This window comes from Arachis ipaensis, chromosome B2 (assembly GCF_059453495.1).
Source record: "Arachis ipaensis isolate K30076 ecotype BB chromosome B2, ASM5945349v1, whole genome shotgun sequence".
In the NCBI taxonomy this organism is placed as follows: domain Eukaryota; kingdom Viridiplantae; phylum Streptophyta; class Magnoliopsida; order Fabales; family Fabaceae; genus Arachis; species Arachis ipaensis.
This window is the reverse complement of record NC_142437.1, coordinates 4,843,753-4,871,571: the sequence shown is the minus strand read 5'-3', so window position 1 is coordinate 4,871,571 and position 27,819 is coordinate 4,843,753. Positions and strand designations below refer to the sequence as shown.

Sequence of the window (27,819 nt, the reverse complement as noted above, 5' to 3'; positions counted from 1 at the left end):
AATGAGGATGGTAAGAATAATAAATTATCAAAGATAGAGGCTTAATTAATCTGGAATTATTTACAAATTATCTTATTCTAAATCAATAGTCATTATAAATTTCAATTAAAAATTGTTCTGTTTTTTACATTAGTTTAGTAAATATTAATTACACACTTCGGTCATGTATGTTTGAAATAATAAAATTTAAGATTTAAATTATAAAAGAAAAAGTCTAGGAGCTAGCAACTTTGTTAAATTCTGGTCAGCATGTAACCACAAAGAAAAGTGAACAATTGGATGAAAGTTTACACCAATCTCACACCATTAAAACCATCATTGATGACTATTTAATGGCTACAAATCACAAAAGTTGCTGGCCTCTAGCATTCCTCATTATAAAACATGCTTTCATTTAAAAATGTCCATAGTATATTAGACTATTAAACCGTATCTGAAATAATAAAAAAGTAAAACGAATTAATGATATATATAAATCTCTTTTCTTAATAATTAAGAATTTGAATTTTATTTTCTTTGTGGATAAATCTAGTTTAAAAATGTTACATCCATAATAATAATAATAATAATAATAATAATAATAATAATAATATAATCAACGAACTGTAATTCAAATAACATAGTCTCTCATTCCTCACTTCAAAGTTTTGGATTCGAGTCTCATCATTAATTTTGAAAATAATAATAATAATAATATCCAATACAAAACCAATAAATCTAGTTATTTAATATTTATACATCAATTACTTATGCTTTTTCAAGCTTCCAATGATGTATAAAAATAAAAATTACTTTCACTTTTTTTTTTCCTTTCTTTTTTGTGATAGAAAAATCTCAGCTTTTCTTACACAAACCCAAAAAAACTCAATACACTTTCCACATATTTTTTTTCTTCTTCTTACATTGTGTGTTGCATTCTATTCTCTCTCTGACTCTTTCCTTGCACTTACTTCTCTTCTTCTAATCTTCTTCTAATCTTCTTCCTCCTCCTCTTACTCTATGAAATGCTGAGAACTGTTTGATTCTGATCAAAGGGTTTCTGAGAAGAAGAACAACATAGGAAAGAGGGAAAACAAACGTCGTATTTGGTCTTGTTTATCTGTGATCAACACAAATAAAAAAATTCTTCCTTTTTGTTTTCTATCTTCAAATTCTCACACCCAATTGAAAACTGAGCTTACATTTTATCCCACACACAAAAAAGCTTCAATTTTTAGTTGTTGTGTTTTGTTTTTTCTGATGCATATATGATTGAAAAGAAAGACACACATCGTTGAAGAATACATAGATTTGAGGAAATTGAGCTTACTAGTGTGTTAGCTTTGGGAGAGGAATGGAATCTGGTGATAGTAATAGTACTGTATCATCATTGATCATGATGGATGATGAAGATGTGCATCATCCACATCACAATCATCATCATCATCAGTATTCTTCTTCAATCAACAAGGTTCATCATAGCAGTGGTGGTGGTTCCACAGCTACAAGTGTTCATGAGCTTCTTGAGTGTCCTGTTTGCACAAATTCAATGTACCCTCCAATCCATCAGGTTTGTTGTTTTTTCCATCAATCCATTTTGGTTTGGTAGCTTCAATTTTGTTATGTGTTTATGCTGACTTAGGTAGCCTTTGTTCTTTTGTGGTTGTTAAGGTATAGGGTTGCATTAGAAGTGTTGAATTTGATTTTAGGAATTATGGGTTGGATTTTGTTTCATGGATCTCATGTTTCCAAAGGAAAAAGATTTCAGCTTTGAATGATTTGGGTGATGTTGAATCATATGGGGGGTTGTTGAAAACAGGACTAAGAGACAAGGGTTGTTGATTCATTGACTCAAAGCTTGGTGGCTCAAAAAGTTTTTGACTTTTTCTGGGGTTAGGTTTAGGGTGATGAGTTCAAAATATCAACGCTAAAGAAAGTTGCTGAATTCAAATGTTGGCATTGCATATTAAATTATTAATGGTTCAACTGATGAGCTTGATTCAAAGTTAGGTTTGTTATTTCCTTGAATCAACACTAGTGCTTCCAAGTTCTAACAACTGAGATTTATGCCTCATTTGGTGGAAAGCAATATGCATCATGGATTCATGGTTTAGCTTTTGCCCTCTTAGGCCGCATTTGGGGACTGTCCCGGGATAGGAATTCAGACACATTCGGAGAAACTAAGTTGTTTGAAGAAGAAAATAAGTGATATGAGTACAATGGGAGCAAATTTTTCGGTTTCTACTGTCTCGGTATCTCTTGTATTTGATGTATTGGAACAGTCGTCGAACGCGGCCTTAGGGTGTAGTGCTATTTGGTTAACACTGTTCTGTTGGATGACACAAATTAAGTGGCTTTAATTGCTAGAAAGCATAATGATAGGGTAAGGTTTGGTGTGATTGCACACACTTATCTCTACATAAAGGGCTTGTAAAAGTTAGGGTGAAAATTACAATAATGGATACCTTTATAGACTGCACTTTAAGGGAATAAAGAATTGGGCACATTAACTATAAGGCTAATATACAGCTTATGATTATTCCTATGAGGATTGTTGTCTTTAATCAATGCATCTTAATCAATCAAGAACTTTGTTAAATAACTTTATCTTGGTAAAGAGAGGAACCTATAAAGTAGTAATCTAAGTAGAATAGGATGGATATTATGCAAGTCACTTTGCAGGGAAGGTTTCTGAATTATGCTATGAATAAATTCATTGATGCTGCTAGATAGGCTACAAGATCTAACACAAATTTCTACACAGCAATTATAAGAGTTTGTGTAAGTAGATGAGATATCTGGAGATGTGTAGTTTCTGATTGAGCTTTTCATTTGGGGTGGTATAGCCTATGGGAGAATTAGGTACATCCATCTCTTTCAAACAGGTACGAGAAGATACTAAATCGTCCTTTTACTATTGGTTACGGGTTACGACCTTCGGGTGTGTTTGGTTGAGAGGTTAAAATGGAGCGAAAATTTTTGTGGATGAGTTTGATATGTAATTTACACTCATCCACGAAAACTTCCACCCCATCCCCCCAACACCAAAAACCAAACGTACTCTTTAAGAGAGTTTACCATAGGATAAGAACATGATCAAATCTTAGTAATTGGCGGTGGAAATTAACTAGAAGATTAATAAAAGGATCATTAGTAGTTACCAAGGTTCAAAGGCTTGGTTTGGTAAAGCTTTTTCAAGAGGTGCTTGTGCTTTTAAAAGCACCTAAGTGGAAGCTTTTTAAAGCTGGCTTGTGCTTATCAAATTTTATTTATTTTTCGGCACATATTTCCCGCTATTATATTGCCATTGAAATCTTTATATTTCTAACTTCTCATCTTTACCTTCACAAATCTTCATATATTTTTTATTTTTCAACCTAATCTTCACAAATTTCAACACAAATACATCTCTATCACATATTAGGTATGAACTTCTATCTATCTATATTATTTTTTTGTGCATTGTTTTTATATTTTTTCAGTAGATCTATGATGTTTGTTTGTTTTTTATCTGTTCTTTGAAACGTGGAGAGGTTGACTTGGTTTATGAAAACCAATCATAAAATTTTCCTTGCATGAACATTAGTCAAAATTATAATAACAACATGTATATACATATGTAAATATAGATATATAATCATAAGAGTAATTTATTTGAGATACGTGTCCTATTTTGTGATCTATAAAGGTGAGCCAATATATAAAATAATTTTTTATTTTAAAATATTATATAAAATTTTAAAGAATTTGAAAAAAGAAATTATTCTTCGTTATAAACATGTTTATTATAAATTTTTTTAAGTTTTAAAAGTTATTTTACCAAACACAATTGTGGTGCTTGTACTTATTAAAAGTCATTTTTAATTTGATTTTACCAAACACAAAGTGCTGCAGCTTTTAAAAAGCTGTCTTTTAAAAGACAGCTACTTTCAAAAAGTAAAAACTTTACCAAACTAAGCGAGAATCTAGTGCATGAAGTCCATTCACTTATTTGTGCATATATCTTGAGTGTAGTCAAGTCTGGTGATTTCTTAATTCCATGTTTTGCCTTGTACTTTTGTTTATTGATATACATAGAGTCAAATTTGGTATTTTCTATTGTGAAGAATGTTTTAGACTACCTAGCTTTGGATTCATGATGCCTATTGATTATTCTTAAACCAACTATTTTGTTTTGTTCTGTCATGCAGTGCCACAATGGACATACCCTTTGTTCAACTTGTAAGACAAGGGTACATAACCGGTGTCCTACTTGTAGACAAGAACTCGGTGACATAAGGTGTTTGGCGTTGGAGAAGATTGCGGAATCACTAGAATTGCCTTGCAGATATAGCTCTCTTGGCTGTCCAGAGATATTTCCATATTACAGCAAACTCAAACATGAGTCTCTTTGTAACTTCAGACCTTACAACTGCCCCTACGCCGGATCGGATTGCTCTATTGTCGGGGATATTCCGTACCTTGTTGCTCATTTAAGGGATGATCATAGGGTTGATATGCATTCTGGATGCACTTTTAACCATCGTTATGTCAAGTCTAATCCGATGGAAGTCGAAAACGCCACGTGGATGCTGACTGTAAGCATATAAAGTTTAGTATGGAGTTCTAAGTTTGGTAAAAACATCACAATTCTAAAATGTTACTTATGCTTATAAGCTGTTTTGTTGGTTTTGAAATTATGAGCTTAGAATTACTTGTTATTTCTCTGGAAAATTGATATGGTAATTGTTTTGTTGATTCTGTTAGGTCTTCCACTGTTTTGGTCAGTACTTCTGTCTCCATTTCGAAGCCTTCCAGCTCGGTACAGCTCCTGTTTACATGGCATTCCTGCGTTTCATGGGCGACGAAAGAGATGCACGGAGCTATAGCTACAGCTTGGAGGTAGGAGGAAACGGCCGGAAACTAACCTTCGAGGGCAGTCCTAGAAGCATAAGAGATAGCCACAAGAAGGTTAGAGATAGCCATGACGGCCTCATTGTATACCGAAACATGGCGCTTTTCTTCTCCGGTGGGGACCGGAAAGAGCTGAAGCTGAGAGTAACTGGAAGGATATGGAAAGAACAGCAAAACCCGGAAAGTGGTGTGTGCATACCAAATCTGTGCAGCTAGATATTGATATTGAGCATAAACAAAAGCATCTTTCTCTTCAATATTGAGTTAAAAATAGAGGGTGTAGTGTTCTTGCTAAGTGTTGATAATTTTGGAAAAAAGAAATTCAAGAATGATGAATGGTGATTGAAAGTTTCAACTTACAAAATAAGATTTTGTTCCCCTCTCTCTCTCTTTTCTTCCCCAAAGTTCTAACCATGATTCTTATCAAATCTTTGGTCCTAGGTGTATGATATGCTAAATTCCTTAAAGCATATATTCTCAAAAAAATTCTGCCTATGTGTACATAGCTGGTCCCAAATTCGGAAAAAACGACGACGGTTGTTAGGTTTATGACAACCAATATAAAACTACGTTGGATCTAAATACATGGTCACAAAGCAATGATGTCTTTGAATCCAGTAGAATTTTATTCAGCCTGCCATAGTTAACTTAAAATTTTGTCACATTTTAATTCATGGAGATGATGCAATTATTAAGATGTTCTCAAAAATAGTGTTTAAATTTCTCAAATAACATGAGGTTTGCTGCTTGAACATCAATGTTATAGTTCACACTTCACACACTTTGTTGGTTGCTTGTACATTATTTTGGGAATCATATTCTAAGGTAGGAGTGCTATACAAAAAAAAAAAAAAAAAAACACAGGGTGTCATGTTATGGGAAGGTCTTTATTTTATTTATTTTGATGATGGAAGTCATTATTGTAAGGAAAAGGGAGTTGCATCTAGTTTTAAAGAGTTGTTTCCAGGAATTGGTACCAATTTTTCACATTAATGTTTCACAAAATATTACTCCCTTAGGAGTGAAAATGACATACAATATAACAATAGTAACATGGAAAACTCATATCACCGCCAACAAAAATCATAAATGATTTATTTTTGTCAACTTTTTAGGCCGGCGCCATCAATTGTAGCACTTATGTGAGCCAACTCTAAATCAGACAATACAACAAATAATAAGAGTAATGATGCCATGGTCATGATTAATGGAGATATGTATTTGTTATCTTCTAAATTTTTTTATTATATTATTTTAAATAAATTTAATTATTGAAATTAATTTGGATTGATTGAGTGTTCTGCTCGCTTAAGTAAGTATTGAGATCCAAATTTTGTATTGTATATGTAACAATCCATTAAAATGCGACACATTTTTAAATAGAACTTAGATCCACAAAAAATTAATTTTTGCTAGTCAAATTGAGAAAAAATATTGTATATTTAATTATTTTATTGTGATAATCGATAAATTTGATTATTCTATAAATATAAATAAATACACATTATTTAATTTATTGATTAATTTTTAGAATATATATAATAGTTTTTAAAAGAAAATGTAAAATAAAGTTTTATGCATGTATAAAATTAAGTTTTAAAAAAATTTGAGAGAATATGAACTAAACTTTTTTTGGACACGTGTCACTCAAACAAGCACTCCACATCAGTTCTTCATGTGTAGAAGATTTTAGCATCAGCACCATTAGAAAACATTAGCAGAAAGCTAAAACCCCCCAAAGCAAAAAAACCTTGGATCTTTCAAACAAGCTTCATCCAAATCCAACTATGATTTCATCGATTCTTTCTGTGTAGCAGCTGCTGCTGCTGCTTCTCTTCTTTCATCCATGGCCGTTCTCAATGTTTCAACATTTTCAATCTTCTGCAACCCCAAAACTCTCAGCGACACAAAATTCCCATCAAAATACAGCAACAAACCCAGATTTCACAGAACCCCATTATTCTCTCCCCATTTTTTCAGCTCAAAGACTACAAAGTTTCAAACTTTTGCCCAATTTGGACGACCCACCAACCGCCGCAACTATCTCAGGAAGAAGCTCCTCCATGATAACCACCACCGGGTAAGTCCCAATAAGCCTATCACTGATCCACCACCCTCTGAATTCCACGAAAAATCTTCTAGTTTCAATAATGGGGTCGAAGATAGTGTTTCTGAGGGCACTAAAGTTGAAAACTTTGAAGTGGAAAAACAACAAAAGTCTAAGTTTTCTTTGGGTGAGTCTGTTATGTTGAATAAGTTAGAGAATTGGGTTGAACAGTATAAGAAGGATTTTGAGTATTGGGGTATAGGTTCTGGCTCTATATTCACTGTTTATGAGGATTCCAATGGTGGTGTCAAAAGGGTAATTGTTGATGAAGATGAGATATTGAGAAGGAACAAGGTTGATAGGGAAGTGATTGAGGAATTCCCTGAAGTGATTTATAAGATTTCGAATGCTAAGAACATGGCTAGGGAAATGGAGAAAGGCAATAATGTAATTTCAAGGAATAGTTCTGTGGCTAAGTTTGTTGTTCAAGGGGAGGAGGTGGCAGAGAGTGGTTTTTTTAGTGGTGTTGGTGGCTTTATTGCTCAACCAGGATTGCTTCCAAAGATTTCGCGGGTTGGCGGCCGAGTATTGTGTGTCATGCTTGTGATGTGGGCAGTGAAGAAGTTGTTTACTATTGGAGGTGAGGAGGTCGAGTACACGGGGATGGAGAAGGAAATGATGAGGAGGAAGATCAAGGCGAGGAAGGAGAAAGAGGTTTTGGTGAAGGGTGCCATTGAGGTTATTCCCGAGCAGTCGGAGTCACTGACAATGGACATTAAGAAGCCCAAGCTAGATAAGGATCAACTTAAGAACAATATTCTTAAGGCTAAGGCTACTGCTGATAAACTTGCGGTACAAGGTTCGTCTGCTAAAGTGACAAGTAAAACTACGCATTTCGACTATAAAGTTCAAGAAATTCAAGAAATGGCTAGGCAGGCACGGAGAATTGAGGCTAGAGAAAAGTCTCAAGTTAGTAAAGATACTGATAGGAACGGTCCTGTGATTGAGGAGTCATCCAATGAGATGGAAGTTGTACAAAAGAATGATGAGAAAGATCAAGATGAAGTTGAAAGAAAAACAACAGATAGTAATGCAATTTTGGAATCAGCATCTGTTGAGGACACAGGAATTATTGATAGTTCAGTATCGCATGGGGTAATTCAGGATGAATGCAATGCGCATGCTTCAGATATCCTAGTTCAAGGTGATACAGAGACCAATAAACAGGAACTAGAGTTTACCAATAATAGTGTAAGAGCAAAGGATGGAGAAGGCAACCACCAACCCTTGGCTATGCCTATTAATGGCTCATCTGTGACAAATGAAAGCTTTGTGGAAATGAAACCAAGGATCATACGGTCTGTAAAGGAAGCTAGGGAGTATCTTTCAAAGAAACATGACAAACAAGATCCTGATACTGTATCAACAAATTTTGAACATGTGAAAGAGGATTACGATTCTATGCCGTCGAGTAATATTGACTTTAATGGCCAAACATCGGAGATGAATGGAATTGTGTCCAGAACTGATGATTTAAGTGAAATATCAGATTCTAAGTCTTTAACAAATTCTGCTGAAGATTCTGATCATGCGGATAAAGAATTTGGTCCAACAATGAAAGAAAACCCCGACACCGGTATTGAATCCGGAGGAGACCTTCAAAATTCTGAGACTACCTTAGAAAGTGAAGTTAATGGCACTAGTGCAGATATAACGCTATCTATAAAGGCAGAAAATCAGCTAGAGGAAAACTTAAATGAAGATGAGCTCATGAGCAATCAAACTATAAGTGATTCTTTGAATGAAATATCAGAATCTAAACCTGCCATAAATGCCAGTGAAGATTCTGATCAGAACAATAAGGAATTCAACCTGGCAAAGGATGTCTACAAAGACTTTGGTTTTGAACTTGAAGCAGAAGAACTTCGAAAGTCTGAGATCACTTTAGATCATGAAGTTAATGGTGGTAGCACAGAGAAAAGGGCATCTGCAAAGACAGAAAATTGGCTGGAGAAAAACTTCCATGAAGTTGAGCCCATACTTAAGCAAATTGGAGAAGGATTTAGAGATAATTACATGGTTGCAAGAGAGAGAGTTGATCAACCTCTAGGTATTCCCACTGAGATGGAATCACTCGGATTTGAAAATGGTGGAGAACTTGATTGGATGCAAGATGATCATCTTAGGGACATTGTTTTTCGAGTCCGAGATAATGAACTATCTGGACGAGATCCATTTTATTCGATGAATGCTGAAGATAAAGAAGCCTTCTTCAGAGGTCTTGAGAAGAAAGTGGAAATAGAAAATAAAAAACTCTCTCACATCCATGAATGGCTCCATGCAAATATTGAGAATCTTGATTATGGAGCAGGTAGTTGCATTTTCTCAAAATTATGTGATATAGAGAACTTAATTTCTTGAAATGATTTTGGCAACATTGTTTAGTTGCTTTTGTCATGGACATGATATATTAACATATTCTTGAGTTTCTTATAAGCATATTCTGTAGGATTAAATTCTTGAGATATATTAGCTATCTTGTTTTAAAAGATTTGAGGTTAATGCTAATTCTTGGTTTTTATTCTTGTAGATGGCATTAGTATATATGATCCACCGGAGAAAATAATTCCCCGTTGGAAAGGACCCCCTGTGGAGAAAGTTCCGGAGTTTCTAAATCAATTCCTAGAACAAAGAAAGACAAATTCCACCCAAAATTTGAACCCTGTGAAGAAGGATGAAAATTGCTCTACAAAAGTATCAGCACATTCATCTTCCAAAGAAAAGGTTGATGGTTCTAAAGCACCAAGTAAGAAGTTGAAGAAACCGAGGACTATTATTGAAGGAAGTGATGGATCTGTGAAAGTTGGCAAAAAGTCAGGGAAGGAATATTGGCAGCACACAAAGAAATGGTCCCAAGGTTTCCTGGATTCTTACAATGCCGAAACAGACCCAGAAGTTAAGGCCACAATGAAGGATATTGGGAAGGATTTGGATCGTTGGATCACCGAGAAAGAAATCGAGGAAGCAGCTGATCTGATGAACAGGTTACCTGAGAGGAACAAGAGTTTCATGGAAAAGAAACTCAACAAACTTAAAAGGGAGATGGAATTGTTCGGACCACAAGCCGTAGTCAGTAAATATCGCGAATATGCAGATGATAAAGAAGAAGATTACTTGTGGTGGTTAGATCTTCCACATGTGCTGGTAAGATATGTATATCTCTTTTATTCTTAGTTCCAATACTTTTACAAATCCTGAAAATAAGGATGAAATATGAATGTTATGTACTTGAGTTACAGTTTTTGATGGATCAAAATTATTGGAGATTTTCCACTCTATTATTCATTGATGGTGAATTGAGTTGTTTGTTTTCTGTCAGTGCATTGAGATGTACACAATTGATGATGGAGAAGAGAGAGTGGGATTTTATGCATTGGAGATGGCTTCTGATCTTGAATTGGAACCTAAGCCGAACCATGTGATCGCCTTCCAAAATGCAAGTGACTGCAAAAACTTTTGTTACATAATTCAGGCTCATCTGGAAATGCTTGGGAAAGGCAATGCATTCGTCGTTGCTCGGCCTCCAAAGGTAACGAATCAAATGTTCTCGCCAGTGTCAATGCTCATTTAGTTCTATTTTTGCTTTTGTTAATTTGTTTTGAACCGATCCAAACCCAACTGCAAACACTTCTAACTTTTATCCGGTGCGATAGGATGCTTTCCGAGAAGCTAAAGCGAATGGATTTGGTGTCACGGTCATCAGGAAAGGCGAGCTTCAACTCAACATAGACCAGCCACTAGAAGAAGTGGAGGAACAAATCACTGAGATTGGCAGCAAAATGTATCATGATATGATGATGAAGGAGAGGTCTGTGGATATAAACTCAATAATGAAGGGTGTGTTTGGTTTCGGTGACAGTACCACCAAGAGGTAATCAACTGGTATAATTATGATTTATAATCATTAAATTAAAGCATAGATTTATTAATTTCATTCTTACTGACTGAAGGTTAAAGCGGCGGTTGAAGAAACCCAGAAACGGGTGAAGAGTTTAGAGTTTAGGATTTAGGATTATGATATGCATATGTTCACCATCACCTCCAACTTCAAAATATAATTTATAAAAGGTAATGGTGGCTTTGGCCTTGGCTTGGTTTTTCCTGTTCTTGCCAAGAGAGAGTGTAAAATGATTCCATCCATGCTCAACTTTCATGGTGGTATAGTAGTTTTGTACTTCTTTCCCCTTCTCAAATCAGACTTGCTTTGTAAATAGATTTCTAGGAGAAATACAAGAATATAATAACAATATTTGTGTTAAAAAAATAAAGTAATTTAAAATTGTTTAATAAAATATTTTTTGATAGAATTATTTAGACCAATTTTAAAATATATAATAAATAATTTATCATATATATATTTTGTATAAATTTATTTTCTTAATGACTTAAAAAATTCACAATTATATGGATTTATTTTTGCATTTTGATTTTTTTAACCCAAGAGAAACTATATATAACTAACACTCAAATAATGATAAATAAAAGAAAATATATTTTTTTTAACTTCTAGTCATTTATGAATATTCACACAATTTTCAGTTGTAACATTCATAAATTAAGTTTTCAAATTTTATTATTATTATTAGTAAAGAATTTTAATGAACATGTTTTTTTTTCTCTGTTGTTAAAAATTAACTTTAGCGTTAACATGAAAATTTTATATAGAACTTTAAAAACTTAGGTGTCATTAATTTACTTTAATATATTTTTTATCTTTTATTTTATAAAATAAATTTTATTTAACAAATAAAATATGCAACATTAGATGATTTAGATTCTTTATATGAATTAACATTTCATATAATATAATTTCTTTTATATAATTGAAAAATTTAATGTGAGAAATTATAAAATTGATGATAGGTTGGTTCTATAGATACCATTTACTATGATATTATAAATGTAGTTATATAGATATATTCTTACAAATTAAATTTAGTGTTGACTATGATAAATTCATAGAAAATTTAAAAATGTAGGTGTTATTAACTTGTTTAATACTATTTAAGTCTTTTATATATATATATATAGTAGATAATAGATAGACAATAGATTATGTAACTATTTATCATAATAAATTATAGCTAAATTTTGATTCAATTCTGTATTTTTTTTATTCCCTTGATATTTATAAATAGCAACAACTTTCTTAACATGAAATGAACAAAGAACAATAAAAAGAATGACAACTTTACTGTGCAAGAAGACTTACTCTTCTTATTTTGTTTTATCAACAATATATCTTTGACCTTTGAATTGAAGCATGCTTTGCAAATTGCTATTGTTTTTATGAATTGAGTTGAACAATTCATTGCTTCAAAGTCATAATTCTAGACAAAATTGCATAGGTTCAAGCAATCTCTCCCACATATCTTGAGTTGCATTGTCAAGTGTCAACCACTCTACCTAACTGACAGCTGTATTTTAATAGAGATTATACAGACTCTCTTGACCTTATAAAACACCAACTATATATTTTATTCAAGCAGCACTAATATATAATTATATACTATTGATGTAATAGTAAAGGTTAATTAATATCTCAAGAGGAGAAATTCTGCATATTAAATTAGCTATTGTTTTTATCATTTAATCATATTCTTCTTGGGTGGCAGAGATTATTATCCATACTAAAATCTTAGAGCCTGAAATGAGTGGAACAAATGAAAAAAAAAAAAAAAACTTATTATCCTATATATACTTATATCCTATATTATTCCCCATGGGATTTGTCTCACACAAAATTGGATATGTCCTCCATAAGATTTTAGCTCAAACAAATTAACACATTTTCCCCCACCCTCATGGAAATTCATTTTTTTTAATGCAATACCCTATTGCAAACTGGCAACTGACAAATCAAAGTCTAATCCATCACAAATTAGAACTCTTTTTAGAGTCTGCACTTAAATAAAACCCTAAATTTGCAAGAACCACAAGCATGCCACTAAAAAAACCCAAGAACTTTGAAACCAAGACCGTCTCTAGTCATAAAAAGGTAAAAATATTCCTTCAAAGGAACTCAAAAGTTAAAGAAATGAACAAATGAACAACTTGAAAGAAATTTGTGAAATATTGGAAACTACTATGATAGAAAACAACAATCATTGGAGCTATTAGTTATGTATGTACTAGAGAATACATGTACATAGAAATTAATATACCAAATTTCTACTTTAGTTAAGAAATTGAAGTGCATATCTCATCAAGGTGCTTGTCCATGATGGATGCAACAGCTTCAAGATATGTGGCTTCACTTGTGCCAGGAAGAACAGAATCCAGTGCTTCTTGCACAATCCCTTCAATCACTGATTCCTTGTTCAAGGATTCTCTACACATCAAGTTTCCAATGGCAAATGGGGTCATTCCTCTCTCAACTCCTTTCTTCAGAAGCATGGTTGAGATCCGAAGAACACGGGCGCATTCAACTGGAAGATCCCATCCATGGAACTTCAAAAGGGCAATGTCCTGTTCAGCATCCAGTGAGTTTATATAGTCAATAACCTCCGGCGAGTATGGCTGGCGAGCTTGCGGCCAATACAACCATTCAAAGGTGCAATCCTCAAACTGTTGGAACAAGGAAAAGAAGACTCAAGTTATTATTGGTTATGAATAAGAATAAAACATTATCTTACCCTATATCATCAAGTGCATAGCTTTAATCAAATATGAATAAATCAACAACAATTGGAATGGTGCTTACACTTGTGGGCAAGCAGTATCCATGATCAATTGGAATGAGAACAGCTTGGCCATTTTCAGCATCCTTGCCGATCAAAATATTCCCGGCATGCCTATCTACATTAGCCAGCCTCATGTCCAACACGGAAATCTTATGCACTTCCTTCACGGGGAAAGCACCGGGGCCCATATCCTCACAGCTTCCATTATTCTCGATGAACATTTGCAAGGAGCCGATCTTAGTAGTCACGTCACCCGGATGGTTAAATCCTTCATGCAAGCACTTAACCAAAGCAGTAGGTGGAACCCCAGCAAAGCCCTTTGCATCGCCAAATAACGACCTGTGCCCTGTTATCGGATGGTCCAAAATGTAAGCTGCAACCTCCCTGAATGCTCCTTGGCCGACTCTAGTACCCTTCTTTAAGCCTTCACCATCTAATGACAAAGGTAAACCTCTAGGGTTATTCTCAGCCATTGGCTCTTCATCAATAGGCTTAAAAACAGATACATACTTGTGCCCTGTCGAATCAAGCATGAAATAAGCTCCTCCTGTGCCCTCTGCAGATCTAATTGGACTATTTCCATGATCTAATCCATCATATGTAGCGTTTATCATATTCCAAACCTCAGAATCCAGCTCAACTTTAGGGTTAACAATGATCGGCTCCAAAAGATCATTTGTACCAAGAGTCCTTGGCACAGTTTTCTCATTTGGTTCATGCTCCTTCCCTGCATCTTCTTTACCAGCATCATATTTCCTCCTATAACCATCCTCATCGGCGTCGAAATGTTTTGCATCATTCAACTCCGTCGCAACAACAGACAACTCGTCGAGTCCTGTACTAACTTCTGCATACTTCAACCTAACAAATAGATGTATCACCGCATCATTATGTTTGCTGCATATCTCATCTATAATCTTCTCATCCTGGAGTGGCTCCCCATTACACACTACTTCTTGCTGTTCAGGATCAGCGAGCTGTTTCTCCCTCTTCGCAATCTCTTGCTTGACATACCCAACATCCCTGCATCTTTCCACCTGAAAAGTGAACTCCTTGCCACAAGAAGTTTTCACATTGATGGTCTGCAAATCCGAGAGCCGGATCACCAAATGCAAGACATTCCCTTCTGTAATCCCATAGTCCTTGAGGAGCGAATTGCTCCGCGCAAGCTCTCGACCGCCGCAAACTAATCTCTGCTTGTTTTTCAATGAAGGAAGACCTTCATTCCTTTGGATTTTGAGTTTTACCGACTCGATGGTATCGCAGGGAAGCACGCGCATCGGGGTCACAGACCCCGAGAAGGAAAGGTATATGAATATGGACTCTTGGTCCATAGACAAGTGCAGTGGAGTGAACCCATTTGGAGTAAACAGTGACTCCCTTGGCACAGGACTAAGAATGGTAACACCGGAAGATGACATTTTCAGTTTCAAAGGATTATCAAACGGAAAATTTGAAAACCAATTAAGGTTGACAGAGTCTCTGACCTAGAAAGCCTGAAACCCTAACTTCCTAACAATTTTCACAAGTCAGCCATAACTTCTGTGCAATTGGAGCTACCCAAGGTGTGATGATGACACACACCAGAGACAAATGACCAAACAAGCTCAAATTGAACCAAAATATGCACAGAAAGATAGAATCTTTTGATTGGAAAACAGCATACGAAAAAGGGGGAAATGAAACCCTAATTCCCCTAATTCCACATCTTTCCCTCCCTTGAAAGCCAAAGATCAATCAAATTCAATCTCTAAGAAACTTCTTATTCGGATCAAATCACAAATAGATCAGAATAATCAACGGCATAACTCAACAGAGGAAAGAAAGGGCAGAAAGAACAGAAAAGTAATATCTTTCTTACCACCCCCAGAAGCAGAAGCAGAAGAAAGTTCCTAGCTTTAGCACCAGGAAGAAGAAATGGCGTAATGGGGTTCTGTTAATTGAGCCAAATGAAGAGTTTTCAATTCAAGATTGCAGAGAAAACAAAGAACAGGTAAAGGGTTCTTAACATTGACTCGGAAAAATATGAAAAAACACAAGGAGAGGAAGAAAGAGAGAGAAAAATGGTTTGTGTGTGGAACAAGACAAACGCGTGTAGCCGCCTAGTATAGTATACGTAGCATTCTACTTCATACTCCGTATAATATACTGTTTTGACGAAAGAAAGAGATAAGTGTTAACCCTGGTTACCGTACACATACACATACACACCTAGGTGTATACACGTGTAAAAGGGTTTGATTGAAGGGTTACATTATTTTATTTCTTTTTGGCCTTTTCTTTTGCATAGAAAAGAGCAATATTCTTCGTTATTATGTTCGGAGATACCGTTATGCAAAACCGTGTGCGCTCCTCCTTTTCAGAGCAATAAAGAAAACTAGAAAAGGACATTGTAATGGTTTTCTAACGTTACAATTGAAATTTGAAACAGTGATTAACAAGTGACACTGAATCACTTGTGTTGGTGAGAAATTTCATATTCTTGAAGGAATAATGGAATATCTAATCTAATGCATTTTATAAAGAATTTTACTAGATTAAAATTCTCCTATTTTAGAGTTAGATAATTTAAATTCATTTCCTCTCTCAATACTTCATTTGAATAATCTCAATTTTAGAAGCTAATTGAAGCAGGGAAATTAAAGAATCACCTTCTGAAATCTGAACAAACATTAAATTATAGTGATACTCTTCTCATCTCATGTCTCATCTCTTCCTCCCTTGTGCTTTTCCCACGGTCAAATTCGTGATAGTGATAGAATAGCATAATCAATTTTGTGAAATTTATTCAGATTTTATTTGACATTAACCTAATTGGACACCAAAATTGCTGCTTTGCATCTTATGATTAGAATTCCACCACGAACAACTCATTTTTACAAAATATTAATCAACTACACTAAAATTTAATTATCAAATCAGTCATTAATATAAAAATTAAAATACAAAATATATATTAAAAATAAATTAAATAACAATAAAACAACAAAAAACTTTATCCCACTAAATAAGATTACCTATATAAATCAAACTTCATTATGCTCTATTATGTATCATATTTACAGTAAACATATATTTATATACAAGTATATTATAACTGATTCAATAATTAATTTTTAATAATATTAATAAAAGAAAGCTGATGGATAAGATAGATATTGCAGAATACACAAAAACAATTCCACGGCAACAAGAAATGCATAAAAAGAGGCTCTTAAGAATTCAAATTTATTTATAAAGTTGCTCATATTTTATAAATACTTTTTCCTGTTAATGTTATTTGAATATATAAACTACTTCTCCGTATACTTTGTATGTCTATGCTATTGTACCTTTTTTATTGAGGATTTCAAAATGTGAAGTGTTAAACTTGTACTCATACATTCCTCTGAAAAAAAAAATAACACAAATAATAGTGAGCACCGTTTATTAAAAGTATATAATAATTGCTTCCATAAAAAAATTAATAAATAAATAAAAAACACCATCAGCGGTCACATATTATACAGAGATGGAGTTTACCATAGTTGTTAGACAAAACTAACACCATGGTTCAGATTTACAACATTGACCAGCTCTAATTTTGCCAGCACTTGAAATTGTATAAAGCAAAATAGAAACTAAATATATCTTTGCTATCTTTAGAAGAACTGTTGTACTCCAGTTAGTGAAGATGGATCAGCTAGCTTTAGATGAAAGCTCTTATAGTGTACAAATTAGACATAATTTGAGCATCAATAGAAATTGATTCCTATTGGCCAAAATGGAAAAAGGTGTAATGTAATAGATTTGCTTGGAAAATGCAGAAGGGTGTGGATTCAACATTCATTCATTCAGGCCATGTTAGAAAACATACCAAGTAGTTGATACACTACATGGTGAAAGGCTTCCTCCAATTGCATGCACTATCTATGTCCAAGTCAAGAACCGTCTTCCATCGGCTGTGAATCTGGGACAACTTCATCAACTCCGCATGCATCTGGATTTTCTTCATTTCCAAGGGAAGGAGTGGAATCCTTTGGATCTTTTGCTACCTGGGGACTGTCCTTGTTGCAATCTATGGCTGCACATTCACGAGGGTTCGTATCTGATTTTTGCAGAGCATTATTGACTTTATCTGTTGTTAATGAACAATTCTCAATTTGATCGGCTTTTGGCAATGCTGTCTTGAGTACCGCGGGGTTTCTTTGGTCTTGATTGGTGTCGGCAATCTCGTATTCCGATAAGAGGTCCATAAATTCATTAAGCAGTCTCTGGACTTTCCTGTTTGAAGCCATTGATGGAAGGATATCCTCCTTAAGAAGTTTGTGTTTCTTCAGTCCCTGCAAATATCCAAATCGAAAATTTCAAGATGATGAGGAACAAAATTCATTAACAATCGAACTCACTTAAGCTGATTCATTCACTATATAGCTTCATTTTATGAGAGCAAAAACAAACAGGCAGAACAAAATAAAATAGTAATCTTAGCAAGCATTCACAATTCTATCTCTCAACTATTTTTCCCCCTGCCTGAAAAAGTATATAAATAGATTAGACTTACAAGTACAAGAGGATCCCATGCTAAGCTTTTTGAATCTGATAATGCTTCTTCAGCCATCCCTGTTGGAGGTCCAAGGAAACTCTCGCAGACTTCTCGTAATCGAGATTCATCTGCTTCTCTGAAATCATTTTATAATCTTGGTTTAGTCTTCAGGTAGTATAATTGCATAGAGCGCCTCATGGTCCATATATGCAAGAATGAGAATGTTCCAAATCACATTTGATTTACATCAAGTAAATGGAGTGTATAAGAATACCTTGCAAGAAAGCGAACATAGGATAATAAACACTGGCGATATTCATTGGGAGATCCCAAAGCCAAAGAAGAAGCCAGTTGAGCTTCCAAATGAGCACGTGTCTGCACTCCGTCATCTGTCAATCTGCATGAAAAATGTTCATGTTTAGAAAGTGTTTCACTAAAACTCGATACTATCGTACACGTGGAAAAGTAATTTACAAGCATGAATCAAACACCCTAGAGAAGAAGTCTGCTTTGTTTTCATTACTCGGTTAATGCTTTTTACATGTCCTAAAGTACGATAAATCAATGTCGTAAAAGTACTCAATAACATCAATTTTTTTTTCGGTGCCTGGGGGAGGGGAGGACGCAGTACCAAATACAGAAATAAATAAATACATACCTAGTCCATCCTGGTTTCCGGGCCAAATATTTTCTAACATCAACCTGCAAGGATGCCAGCTCACCACTATGAATTGAACCTAAACTCCAAGAGCTGGCGAAATTTGATGCAGGGAAGCAGTCATCTGCAACCCTTAACCAACACTTGAGACTCATGTCAAATAGAAAAGCATGGCGAGTGGCCAAAACAATGAGAGGAGAACCGGATTTCGATAGTTTTGCAGATATAACTTTGATTGTTCCTGGAAAAGAAAAAATTATAGCAGAAGAATATGAAAAAATTGTCGGAAACTTATACTTGTCTTTACATAAGGATTACAATTAGCACTAATATAATAGTAAGAAACCAAGCATCTCATATATTAAACATATGCAGGCAAGTTATAGTACCTGCATCTTTGGCAGATGAACTAGGTCCCAAAGCAACAAGAGATGCCAGCGAGTCATTAAGAAGACAGGTTCGGTTAAATAAATCCCATAAGTAAAGGGACCCTTTCCTTGTCACCAGCAACAATTTCCAGCACTCATCACAATCTATGAATGTTGCTGCAGATCCCATCATCATCGCAGGTATTGCTCGTCTCCCACACTTTGTGTATATCTTTTTTTTTGGTAACATAGGCATCAATTAATATAGAATAGTCAGTGTGACATTCTAAAGAAGATGGATACAACACGATACACAATACAGCTGAACACATCTATGGGTAAGGAAAATTCTAAACAACATAGGACACACCATGGCCAGTTACAAAAATTTGTATTGAAAAATTATTATATAAGCATAAATATTAAAACAGAAACGATCATTTAAGAATTAGCATAGGTCTTGAAAACATCAAGGTATGTCATATGTGATGATAGGTGCAAAGGAACCTTTCAGGATGAGTCTTAATTTGACAACAAAAAGACAAGCACAGTGTAAAGAATAAAACTTTGCTTAGGTAGGTTGTAATGGCTTACTAGCTCTGAAGAAGCTATAGGGATATTTATTTAGCATAAAACATGTGCAATTTAACACAACAGATATTTCCAAATACCATCAAAATATACTATGATGACATTTTGAAAGGTTAAGATAGAAGGGGTGAAAAAGTATAAAGGACACTGGGTTTAACAAGCCAGAGTGAAAAGCAAACCATAATATACAAATAAAATCATGTTTACCTGCAGGCATCCATCTTCACACCCAACTGCCCAAAAATTTGCATTTCCAGCTAGGACAGTGACTTTTCCGGATATCCTATCAGACCACAGTACTTGAGTCCCCTTTGTGCAAGAGATTTCTGTTTCTCTCATTGTGGACGTACTTCCCACCCCTACAATGTCATTCACGGCATGTTCTCTTGGGTGTGCTTCCAAACAAATAGGTGAAGTATCGTCTCCACCTTTCTTATCGAATACCCTGATGGAAAGACTTGCACCAGAAGCAGTCGAGGAACTAGAAGTTGCCGAATTTCCCAACTGCTCAACATTGATGATTCCTTCCCTTCCAGTAGTAGCTGGGACCTTCTCAATCACCAGGCTCTCAGATATTGTAGCCCTAGCAGTAACCCCAGAACGTTCTTTCAAATCTGAATTTCGGCCAAGTGCTCCACTGAAGGTACTACCTCTTATGCCGTCATCATTGGGTAAAACCCCATTAGTACCCTTTCTGTTATCAGAAACCAGGACGGGAAAATCAAGCGCCTGGGACTGAACTGCAGAAGACATGATTTCCTGCTGAGCAGGGATTCCAACTGCTTCTGGAATAATTCTTTTTCGACCATCAGGTCTTCGATATTCTCTTTGTTTAACTGGGCTAGAAATCCGGACAGAGTTCATAACTTTGGTTGACCCATCACCAACAGGACCTCCATTCTTCTTACTATCACCAACTTGCGGCTCAACTGTCTTTGTAGCAATGGTGACATTGACATGAGGTTTTGCGATTATTTCGTTTGGTTGGATATCAGAAACCACTTTTTTGCTAGGTGTTTGCTTGGCAGAAGCTGCTTCTAGCAATAATTGTGCTGGACTTTCCGCTAAGTTTCCTTGACGCCCTCTCACATCACCATAGCGATTCTTCTTCAACTCATCTAATTCAGCATCATTTAGTCTCTGACCAAGTTCATTCACCTCGAAATTATACTTGGCCACAGTTCCATCCAAGGAACACGCAAAAAGTGAATATCCATCAGGGCTCCTGTTTAAAATGGGAAACAATTAATAATAGGTATCACTTAGCAAGATGGAAGAACTAAACTAGTCCATGCACACACATAAATACACAATGAAGCCATAGATAACAAGCATACCAAGATAAATCCACAACACTTTGTGTGAAGAAATGCTTAGCCACAAAAAGAGGACGAGGACTTGCAGTCGTCCACACTGTTATAGTTCGATCTTGACTTCCAATGGCAATAACATTATATGGTTGTGCCTCTTTGCTTCCTATCTTGGAAGCACCATTGGCCCACCCAACAGGTACAGCCTTCCCTTCTAGAGCATCGGAAAAATTTCTTCTGAACATTGAATGGTTAAATTTCACCACAATAACTGGGGCATTGTGTCCTAAGAAGTCAAATGTTGCAGACCATTCCCCTCTCTCTAGGACAGGCGCTGAATGCCTCGGCTTCTGGAAGCCATGAGTAGTAGTGATAAAATGACCACAGGGAGACCATCCAAGCCGTCTAAAAAAGGTTGATCCAAGCTGAAAAGTAGGCAATTCAATTAGAAAACAGAAAGTATTATCGGGCTATAAGAGATTTCAGAACAAAGATACATACTGATTTTGCCCAGTGACCATCTGTCCTGTGAGCAAGACTCCAATCACTAGTTCGCCAAATAATGACAGTCTTATCATCAGATTGACTCGCTATAAAAGATCCAATAGGATCCCAAGCAACCCCCTTAACAAGGCTAGAGTGGCCCCTTAGAACAGCAGTGCAAATGCCATTGCTCATATTCCATATATGGATAGTATTGTCCAAACTCGCACTAGCCAATGTGGAGTCATCAGGTGACCAATTGAGATCCACCTACTTTAAGCATGGATAAATAGATCCCAAGTTAAAGATGCTCGTTGAAAATGTAAAGACATTGGAGGAGCAAGGTAATGAAATAATGATGAGTTAATTTCTCTGAAACATAGAATACTTCTCTAGTAAATCAAAAGAGGTTGAAATAGTAAAAGCGATTGCATTACCACATCTGCGGTGTGCCCTCTCAAAGTCATCGCAACTTTCCAGTTTTCAATATCTGGTGGCTCTCCGCTGCCGAATTCAGTGGTTCCTGAACCAGGTTTTCTCTCATGAATCAATATCACCTGGTCATCAGACCCCGATGCAACATACCTCCCATGCCTAGCCCACCTAACACAGTTAACAGACCCAAAATGATCCCGCAGGGTTGCAAGAAGCCTCTGAGTGAAGTCATCATTTGCCAAGTCTAGAGAAACAGACTTCATATTCCATATGCGAACCTACACGATTCAAACAAAAAAGAAATCAATCGTGCCTCAGAGTAGCTGACTAACAAGTAATCATGCGCCAACTATCTAAACAGACTCTCTTTTTCCCAATGAGTTCAGCAAAAATATCAAACAAAATGGAACAAAAATATTCGACTTATCCATATAAACAAACGATAAGCCATATCCATAGACACCAAGCAATTCCATAATCCAAAATTCAAACTGATATCAGTAAATTGAGACCCTTGGAAAAATTCAAAAAAAAAAAGGAAAAAAAGAAAGCAATTAAGACTTAGAGAAGAAGAAAAGTACATACCTTGTGGTCACCACCGCCAGTAGCGAAGCGTAGGCCACCTGGTTGAACATCAATGGAGAAAATTTGCATACCCTCATGCCTAACCCAGATTGGTTTCTCAGCTTTCATCTTCCAAAAATATCTTCTTTTGCACCAAAAACAGCTTCTTTTTCACTGTTCGATGCAAATTCAATCTCTCTCCTTTTTTTCTCCCAACGGGGGAGTGGAGGGAGCTGAGAACTTCACTCACTCCGTTCAAAACCTAAGAGAATCCAAAGAGAAAATTGATGGTTCTGAAACACCCCCTTTACCCTCCACAAAACCCCCCACTGTGAAAAAAAAAGAAAAAACCCTAGTGAAAATTTGGCATGTAAAATTCTGAAATTGAGAAAAACCCCCCAAGAAAAACAAAATACCCTAAATTGAAAAGTGAAAACAATATTCAATTTTCGTTTGTTTTTTCAATTTACCGAAAAGGGGGAAAATTAAAAGTGAAAAAGACAAAGCACCAATATTTGGGGGCTAGTAACAAAAAACCCTATAAAATGATGGGAGTGTTTGGAGAAGAGTGAATTTAATTTTCCTCTTTTAGCGGTCACATCTCAAAAGACCCTAAAGTTGAAAAAGGGACCAGAAGAAAATTATTGAAAAAAAAAAAAGTGTAGAGAAGACTAACTAGCAGGAGTGTTCAGTTTTCGGTTTGGTTTGGTTCGTTTTTAAAAAAATTCATCCGAATTAATTATATATAAAATATTTAGTTTGGTTTGGTTTGGTTTTTTTTTAAAAAACCAACCAAATCAATTAAAATTGGATTGGCTTGGTTCGGTTTTTGGGTTTTTTTATACTAATTCAAAAGAATAACATATTCTAATTATATCTAGTGTACTAAAAATCTGTCCTAAACTATTTACATATGCAATAAAATACCAAATACCAACACATAATTAATAAAATAGCAGGTTCAATTTCAAAAAGGTATAAACAAAGTCACAACATAATCATTAACACCAAAACTTCTTGTTTCCAATACTTATTTCAGTACTCAAAATTCTGGGAAAGGCCATAGCCAATCTCCCAAGTTGGAAAAGGACATGCGCAATTCTTAAGACCAAACCAATTTGTATTATAAGCTACTAACTACATAAAAAATTAATTTTTCCCAGAAAATAAATCAATCATATAAATTAAATGATAAATAATGCCTCTGCATTCTTTCATAGATCATATATATATAGACAAACCATTAAAATTTAAATCAAATTGAATCCAATTCCAAGCTCAGAATCCAAATTAAATTGAATTCAGAATCACATCAGCATCCAACAAATTAAATAAATAATCCAATTCCAAACTCTGAGCACAAACTCAGCTCAGAATCTTAAAAATTAATTGGAAAAAAGATGAAACTGAAGAAGCATTGGCTTACCGGAGGGATGGCGAGAGAAGAACGGCGATGACAAAGTGAGCTCGGAGAGTGCGAGACAGAGTGAGCTCGCGATGAGAGTGTGAGACAGAGTTACCTAAAATCAGAGGAGAAGAGAAGAGGCAACAGCCAAAAATGGCGAGGAGGGGAGAAGCAGCGACGACCCACGCGAGGAGCGGAGGAACCCTTCGCGACGGCGACGCCACGAGCTCAGCTCATAACTTCGTGCGACGGCGAGGAGAGGAGGAACGATGCAAGGAGGGCCGAATAGAGCTTCCCCGGATGACGACGGCACCCACGGTGTGTCCCGCCGTCGGCGACAGTACCCTCTACCGGAGGAGAAGAGTTCGACGACGACTTTGAAGAGGGATGGGAGCTGCTGGCAACGTTCGAAGAAGGTTTAGGGTTGGGTTCTTCTTGAGAGAGAGAGGGTTGGGTTCTAAAAATTTATATTTTGAATAAATTAGTCTATAAATTATAGTTATTGGAAATTTAGAATTGAATCTGCAATTGATTCGGTTGGATTATTGGATCACTAGTTTAACTAATAAATTACTGATTAAATCGATTAATTTTATTATAATTAAATAATTATATAAAATTTAATTTTTTATATTAAATTGACTTATTTTTTAATTTATTAATTAATTAATATTTATTATATTATTTAAATATATGTTAAAAAATATTAATATTAATAAATGTTATATAATTATCAAAAATATGTTATGATTAATAAAAAATTTTTGTTTATCTTTTTTTAATATTTATAGATATTTAACAAAGTTTAATATTTATTTTAATAATTATATATAATTAAAAAATAATTAATTAATTTAAAAAAGAGTAAATATAAAATATAAAAATAAATTAAATTAATATAAACACTATTCATTAGAATAAAAAAATAAAAAAAATTCTTAAATTTTGCATAACTAAAAATTAATACATCAAGTTATTAATTATGATATGTTTAATAGTTCGTAATATATTTATAAAAAGATACCATATATTATAAAGAGTAAACTTGGTCTAGTGGTTATTTTACATGTCTCAGGTTTGAACCCAGCCTAGCAGCATATCCTCTAATTTTTTGAAATTTGAGCGATGCGCGTGCTGACGTCAACGGATCAATCGGTCCGATTCAGTCTTTGGTTTAGACCGAATTTGATTGGATTTTTTGAGTTTGATCAGTTTGTTTGTTTGTCTGATTAGAATGTTAACTCAGACTTGTTTAAGGTTTGATTTTTTTGTCGAACCGGCCAGTCTAGTCCGAATTTGATAACTATGCTATAAATAAAAAAATATATAGTTAAATAGGTCTTTAGAAAATTTTGCATTAGACATTTTCGTCCTTCATTGAGGTCCTGAACTTTAGAAAAATAAGATACATAAATCTGTATTTTAATCAATTCCATGGTTTTCACTTGAATAAATAGGTTCTAGAAAATATGATAGAAAGATCTATATGTCTTGTTTTTATAAAGTTTAGGAATCTTAACATAATAAAATGGGAATGGATCCTCTCAATTGTTAAAAAAAATTGAGAGAGTAAAATGTAATTTCTAATTTCTCATTGCTCTCTCTCTCTCGTTTTTTTTTTATCCCATTTATAAAATTATTGGTGAGATATCACAGTTTACTCTCTCAATTGTTAAAAAAATTGAGAGGATCCATTCCTAATTTAGAGACAGAAACATCTGATTCAAAATTTTTTAAGAACCTATTTGAATATATACTCTAAAAAAATTATTAATAAAATCTTCAAAAAAATCTTAATTTAAACTATTTACGTTTATTATTTTGGAGAACTTTATTAATATATTTTTAATAACTAATTTGTACAAAATATAAATCTTTAAGGGTTTATTTATTATTTTATTCTTTTTAAAAAATGAAAACAACACCATTTTAAAAGTATACCACCGAGCTGATAACTCTCAAGAAACTCGACCAGTTTTAACTTTTAACAGTATATTAGTTAATTGTCAGTTCCACCAATTTTTAGACCAGTTTTTTGCCAGGTGATTCTCAATGTCAACTGAAACGATCAGATGACTGATTCCCAAATAACCTGTAGTTAATTCAGTAGATTTGTAGTGTGCACAATATTTTTTAATATTAATAAAAGAAAGTTGGAGGATAAGATAGATATTGCAGAATACACAAAAACAATTCCACGGCAAGAAGAAATGCATTAAAAAGAAAAACATATTTTATAAATACTTTTTCCTGTTAATGTTATTTGAATATATAAACTACTTCACCATATACTTTGTGTCTATGCTATTGTACCTTTTTTTTCACACAAAAAGAAAAACATGAATCAATAAAATGAAACTCATAATTTATATTATTCTTATATTTTTTCTTTGTACCCATATTGAGTAGTGTGCAACTTTGAAAGATCACTAATGTTAAATGCATGATATAATTTGGAAAATGCCAAAGGAAGAAAATAGAAGAACCACTGAGAAGTACCCTTAGTTTCCATGGATTTGAAAGTGTAAGTGACAAAGAAAATGTGTTTGATACTATCCTAGTTGTCATTGCAATTTGCAACCCAAGAACACCAAGATTAGCATTTAATTTTATTTGCACCAAGAAGTCCAAGATTTTTTTGGTAAGAAAATAGCTAAATTAGTTTATTACAAAAAGTTAATAGGGTACCATTTCTAGAAAGGATAACACAGTACACATCTATTTCTTTTTTGGACAGGGATAACACAGCTTTGAAAGTTACATTTTGAATTAGAATATGATAAGAGATGCCTTTTTGTAGTCACTCTCACTATAATTATATATTAGCTTTGATACATACTTTTTAATTTTTTTAATAAAAATCAAACAAATCAATCTTATTGATAGTTGTATTTTTTAAAGACCAATGTAATTTTTCTGAGATCTAACTTAATGCACCTTAATTTTTGAGACTATTTTGGTTATTAACTTTTATAAAATTTTACATTTCATTCTATAATAAAAACACATATTTTTTATTAATTATATTATGTGTATACAAAAAATAGTTACCAAATTAATTACTCATATAAAATACATATTAAAATATAAAATACACATTGAGAATAAAACCAATGAAAATCTAAAATCTCTGAGTAACCCATAGACCCCATAGACCATAGCTGTTTATACTTTTTACTCTTTTTCTACAATGGGTAATGACTTCATCCAAAACCTTGAACCAAAAAGGAGAAATGCAAGTGCGTCAATCCAAAAATGGGTATGACAGACACATTTGGAATGAACACACACACCTGGAAGATCTCATGTCAGCAAATGGAAGAGATAATACTATAATAGTACTACGATGGCCAAAAGAATATTTTTTAAGATTTTCATAAGGTGTTTGCAAATACTTACAGATTTCCATCAAAACAACGTAAATAATTGCAGCACACATAATAGAGAATTACAGATTTCCAGATTTCCATCAGGTAATTTGAGGCCACATAATAGAGAATTACTTATGGCAGTGGAAACAAATTCCTGAAGCATCATATTCAATGTAACACACTGCTACTGATTATTGTCAATGTGAAGAAGTATATTATATCGAAACGGGAACAAAAGGAACACAATTAATTCTTGGAGAAAAGTAGTTCTTGGAAGAAAAAGGATTTACAACCATGTTCACAAAACAACATGTGAGCCACAATAATGAAGTGAACATCAAACAGGAACATCTCATGTCAATCAATAAAACAGTGCAGGAAAATTCGGGCCCTGAAATAGGTCAATCATGAATCATGATAAATCAAAACAATTTAAATTTGAAGTTC

The 27,819-nt window shown here is 34.3% G+C and overlaps 4 protein-coding genes across 6 annotated transcripts; 2 read left to right on the top strand and 2 right to left on the bottom strand.

Moving 5' to 3' along the window:
• The first annotated feature begins 759 nt into the window (after window positions 1-759).
• On the top strand, window positions 760-5,236 carry LOC107623691 (E3 ubiquitin-protein ligase SINAT5). The gene is made up of 3 exons (XM_016326041.3): window positions 760-1,549; window positions 4,170-4,556; window positions 4,726-5,236. Exons 1-3 carry the CDS (start codon window positions 1,334-1,336, stop codon window positions 5,086-5,088), a joined length of 966 nt encoding a protein of 321 aa, XP_016181527.3. The 5' UTR covers window positions 760-1,333; the 3' UTR covers window positions 5,089-5,236.
• Window positions 5,237-6,590: 1,354 nt separating this feature from the next.
• Window positions 6,591-11,286, top strand: LOC107623680 (uncharacterized). The gene is made up of 5 exons (XM_016326030.3): window positions 6,591-9,290; window positions 9,510-10,123; window positions 10,299-10,508; window positions 10,633-10,850; window positions 10,930-11,286. Exons 1-5 carry the CDS (start codon window positions 6,719-6,721, stop codon window positions 10,964-10,966), a joined length of 3,651 nt encoding a protein of 1,216 aa, XP_016181516.1. The 5' UTR covers window positions 6,591-6,718; the 3' UTR covers window positions 10,967-11,286.
• A 1,747-nt stretch (window positions 11,287-13,033) lies between these two features.
• On the bottom strand, window positions 13,034-15,891 carry LOC107623670 (phosphatidylinositol 4-kinase gamma 4). The gene is made up of 2 exons (XM_016326019.3): window positions 13,683-15,891; window positions 13,034-13,546 (listed from the first exon to the last, which is right to left on the bottom strand). Exons 1-2 carry the CDS (start codon window positions 15,081-15,083, stop codon window positions 13,160-13,162), a joined length of 1,788 nt encoding a protein of 595 aa, XP_016181505.1. The 5' UTR covers window positions 15,084-15,891; the 3' UTR covers window positions 13,034-13,159.
• Window positions 15,892-17,087: 1,196 nt separating this feature from the next.
• On the bottom strand, window positions 17,088-24,484 carry HIRA (histone chaperone HIRA-like protein). 3 transcript variants are annotated; one of them, XM_088504649.1, is made up of 11 exons: window positions 24,023-24,484; window positions 22,618-22,858; window positions 22,035-22,310; window positions 21,616-21,867; window positions 21,142-21,539; window positions 20,012-21,029; window positions 19,235-19,445; window positions 18,846-19,086; window positions 18,462-18,584; window positions 18,206-18,323; window positions 17,088-17,984 (listed from the first exon to the last, which is right to left on the bottom strand). In XM_088504649.1, exons 2-11 carry the CDS (start codon window positions 22,723-22,725, stop codon window positions 17,583-17,585), a joined length of 3,147 nt encoding a protein of 1,048 aa, XP_088360775.1. In that variant the 5' UTR covers window positions 22,726-22,858; window positions 24,023-24,484; the 3' UTR covers window positions 17,088-17,582. The 3 variants fall into 3 exon arrangements, with proteins under 3 accessions (XP_088360775.1, XP_016181497.1, XP_088360776.1); XM_016326011.3 differs by having other exon boundaries at window positions 22,618-22,925; window positions 24,023-24,438; XM_088504650.1 differs by lacking the exons at window positions 22,618-22,858; window positions 24,023-24,484 and having other exon boundaries at window positions 21,616-21,870; window positions 22,035-22,175.
• Between the last annotated feature and the right edge of the window lie 3,335 nt (window positions 24,485-27,819).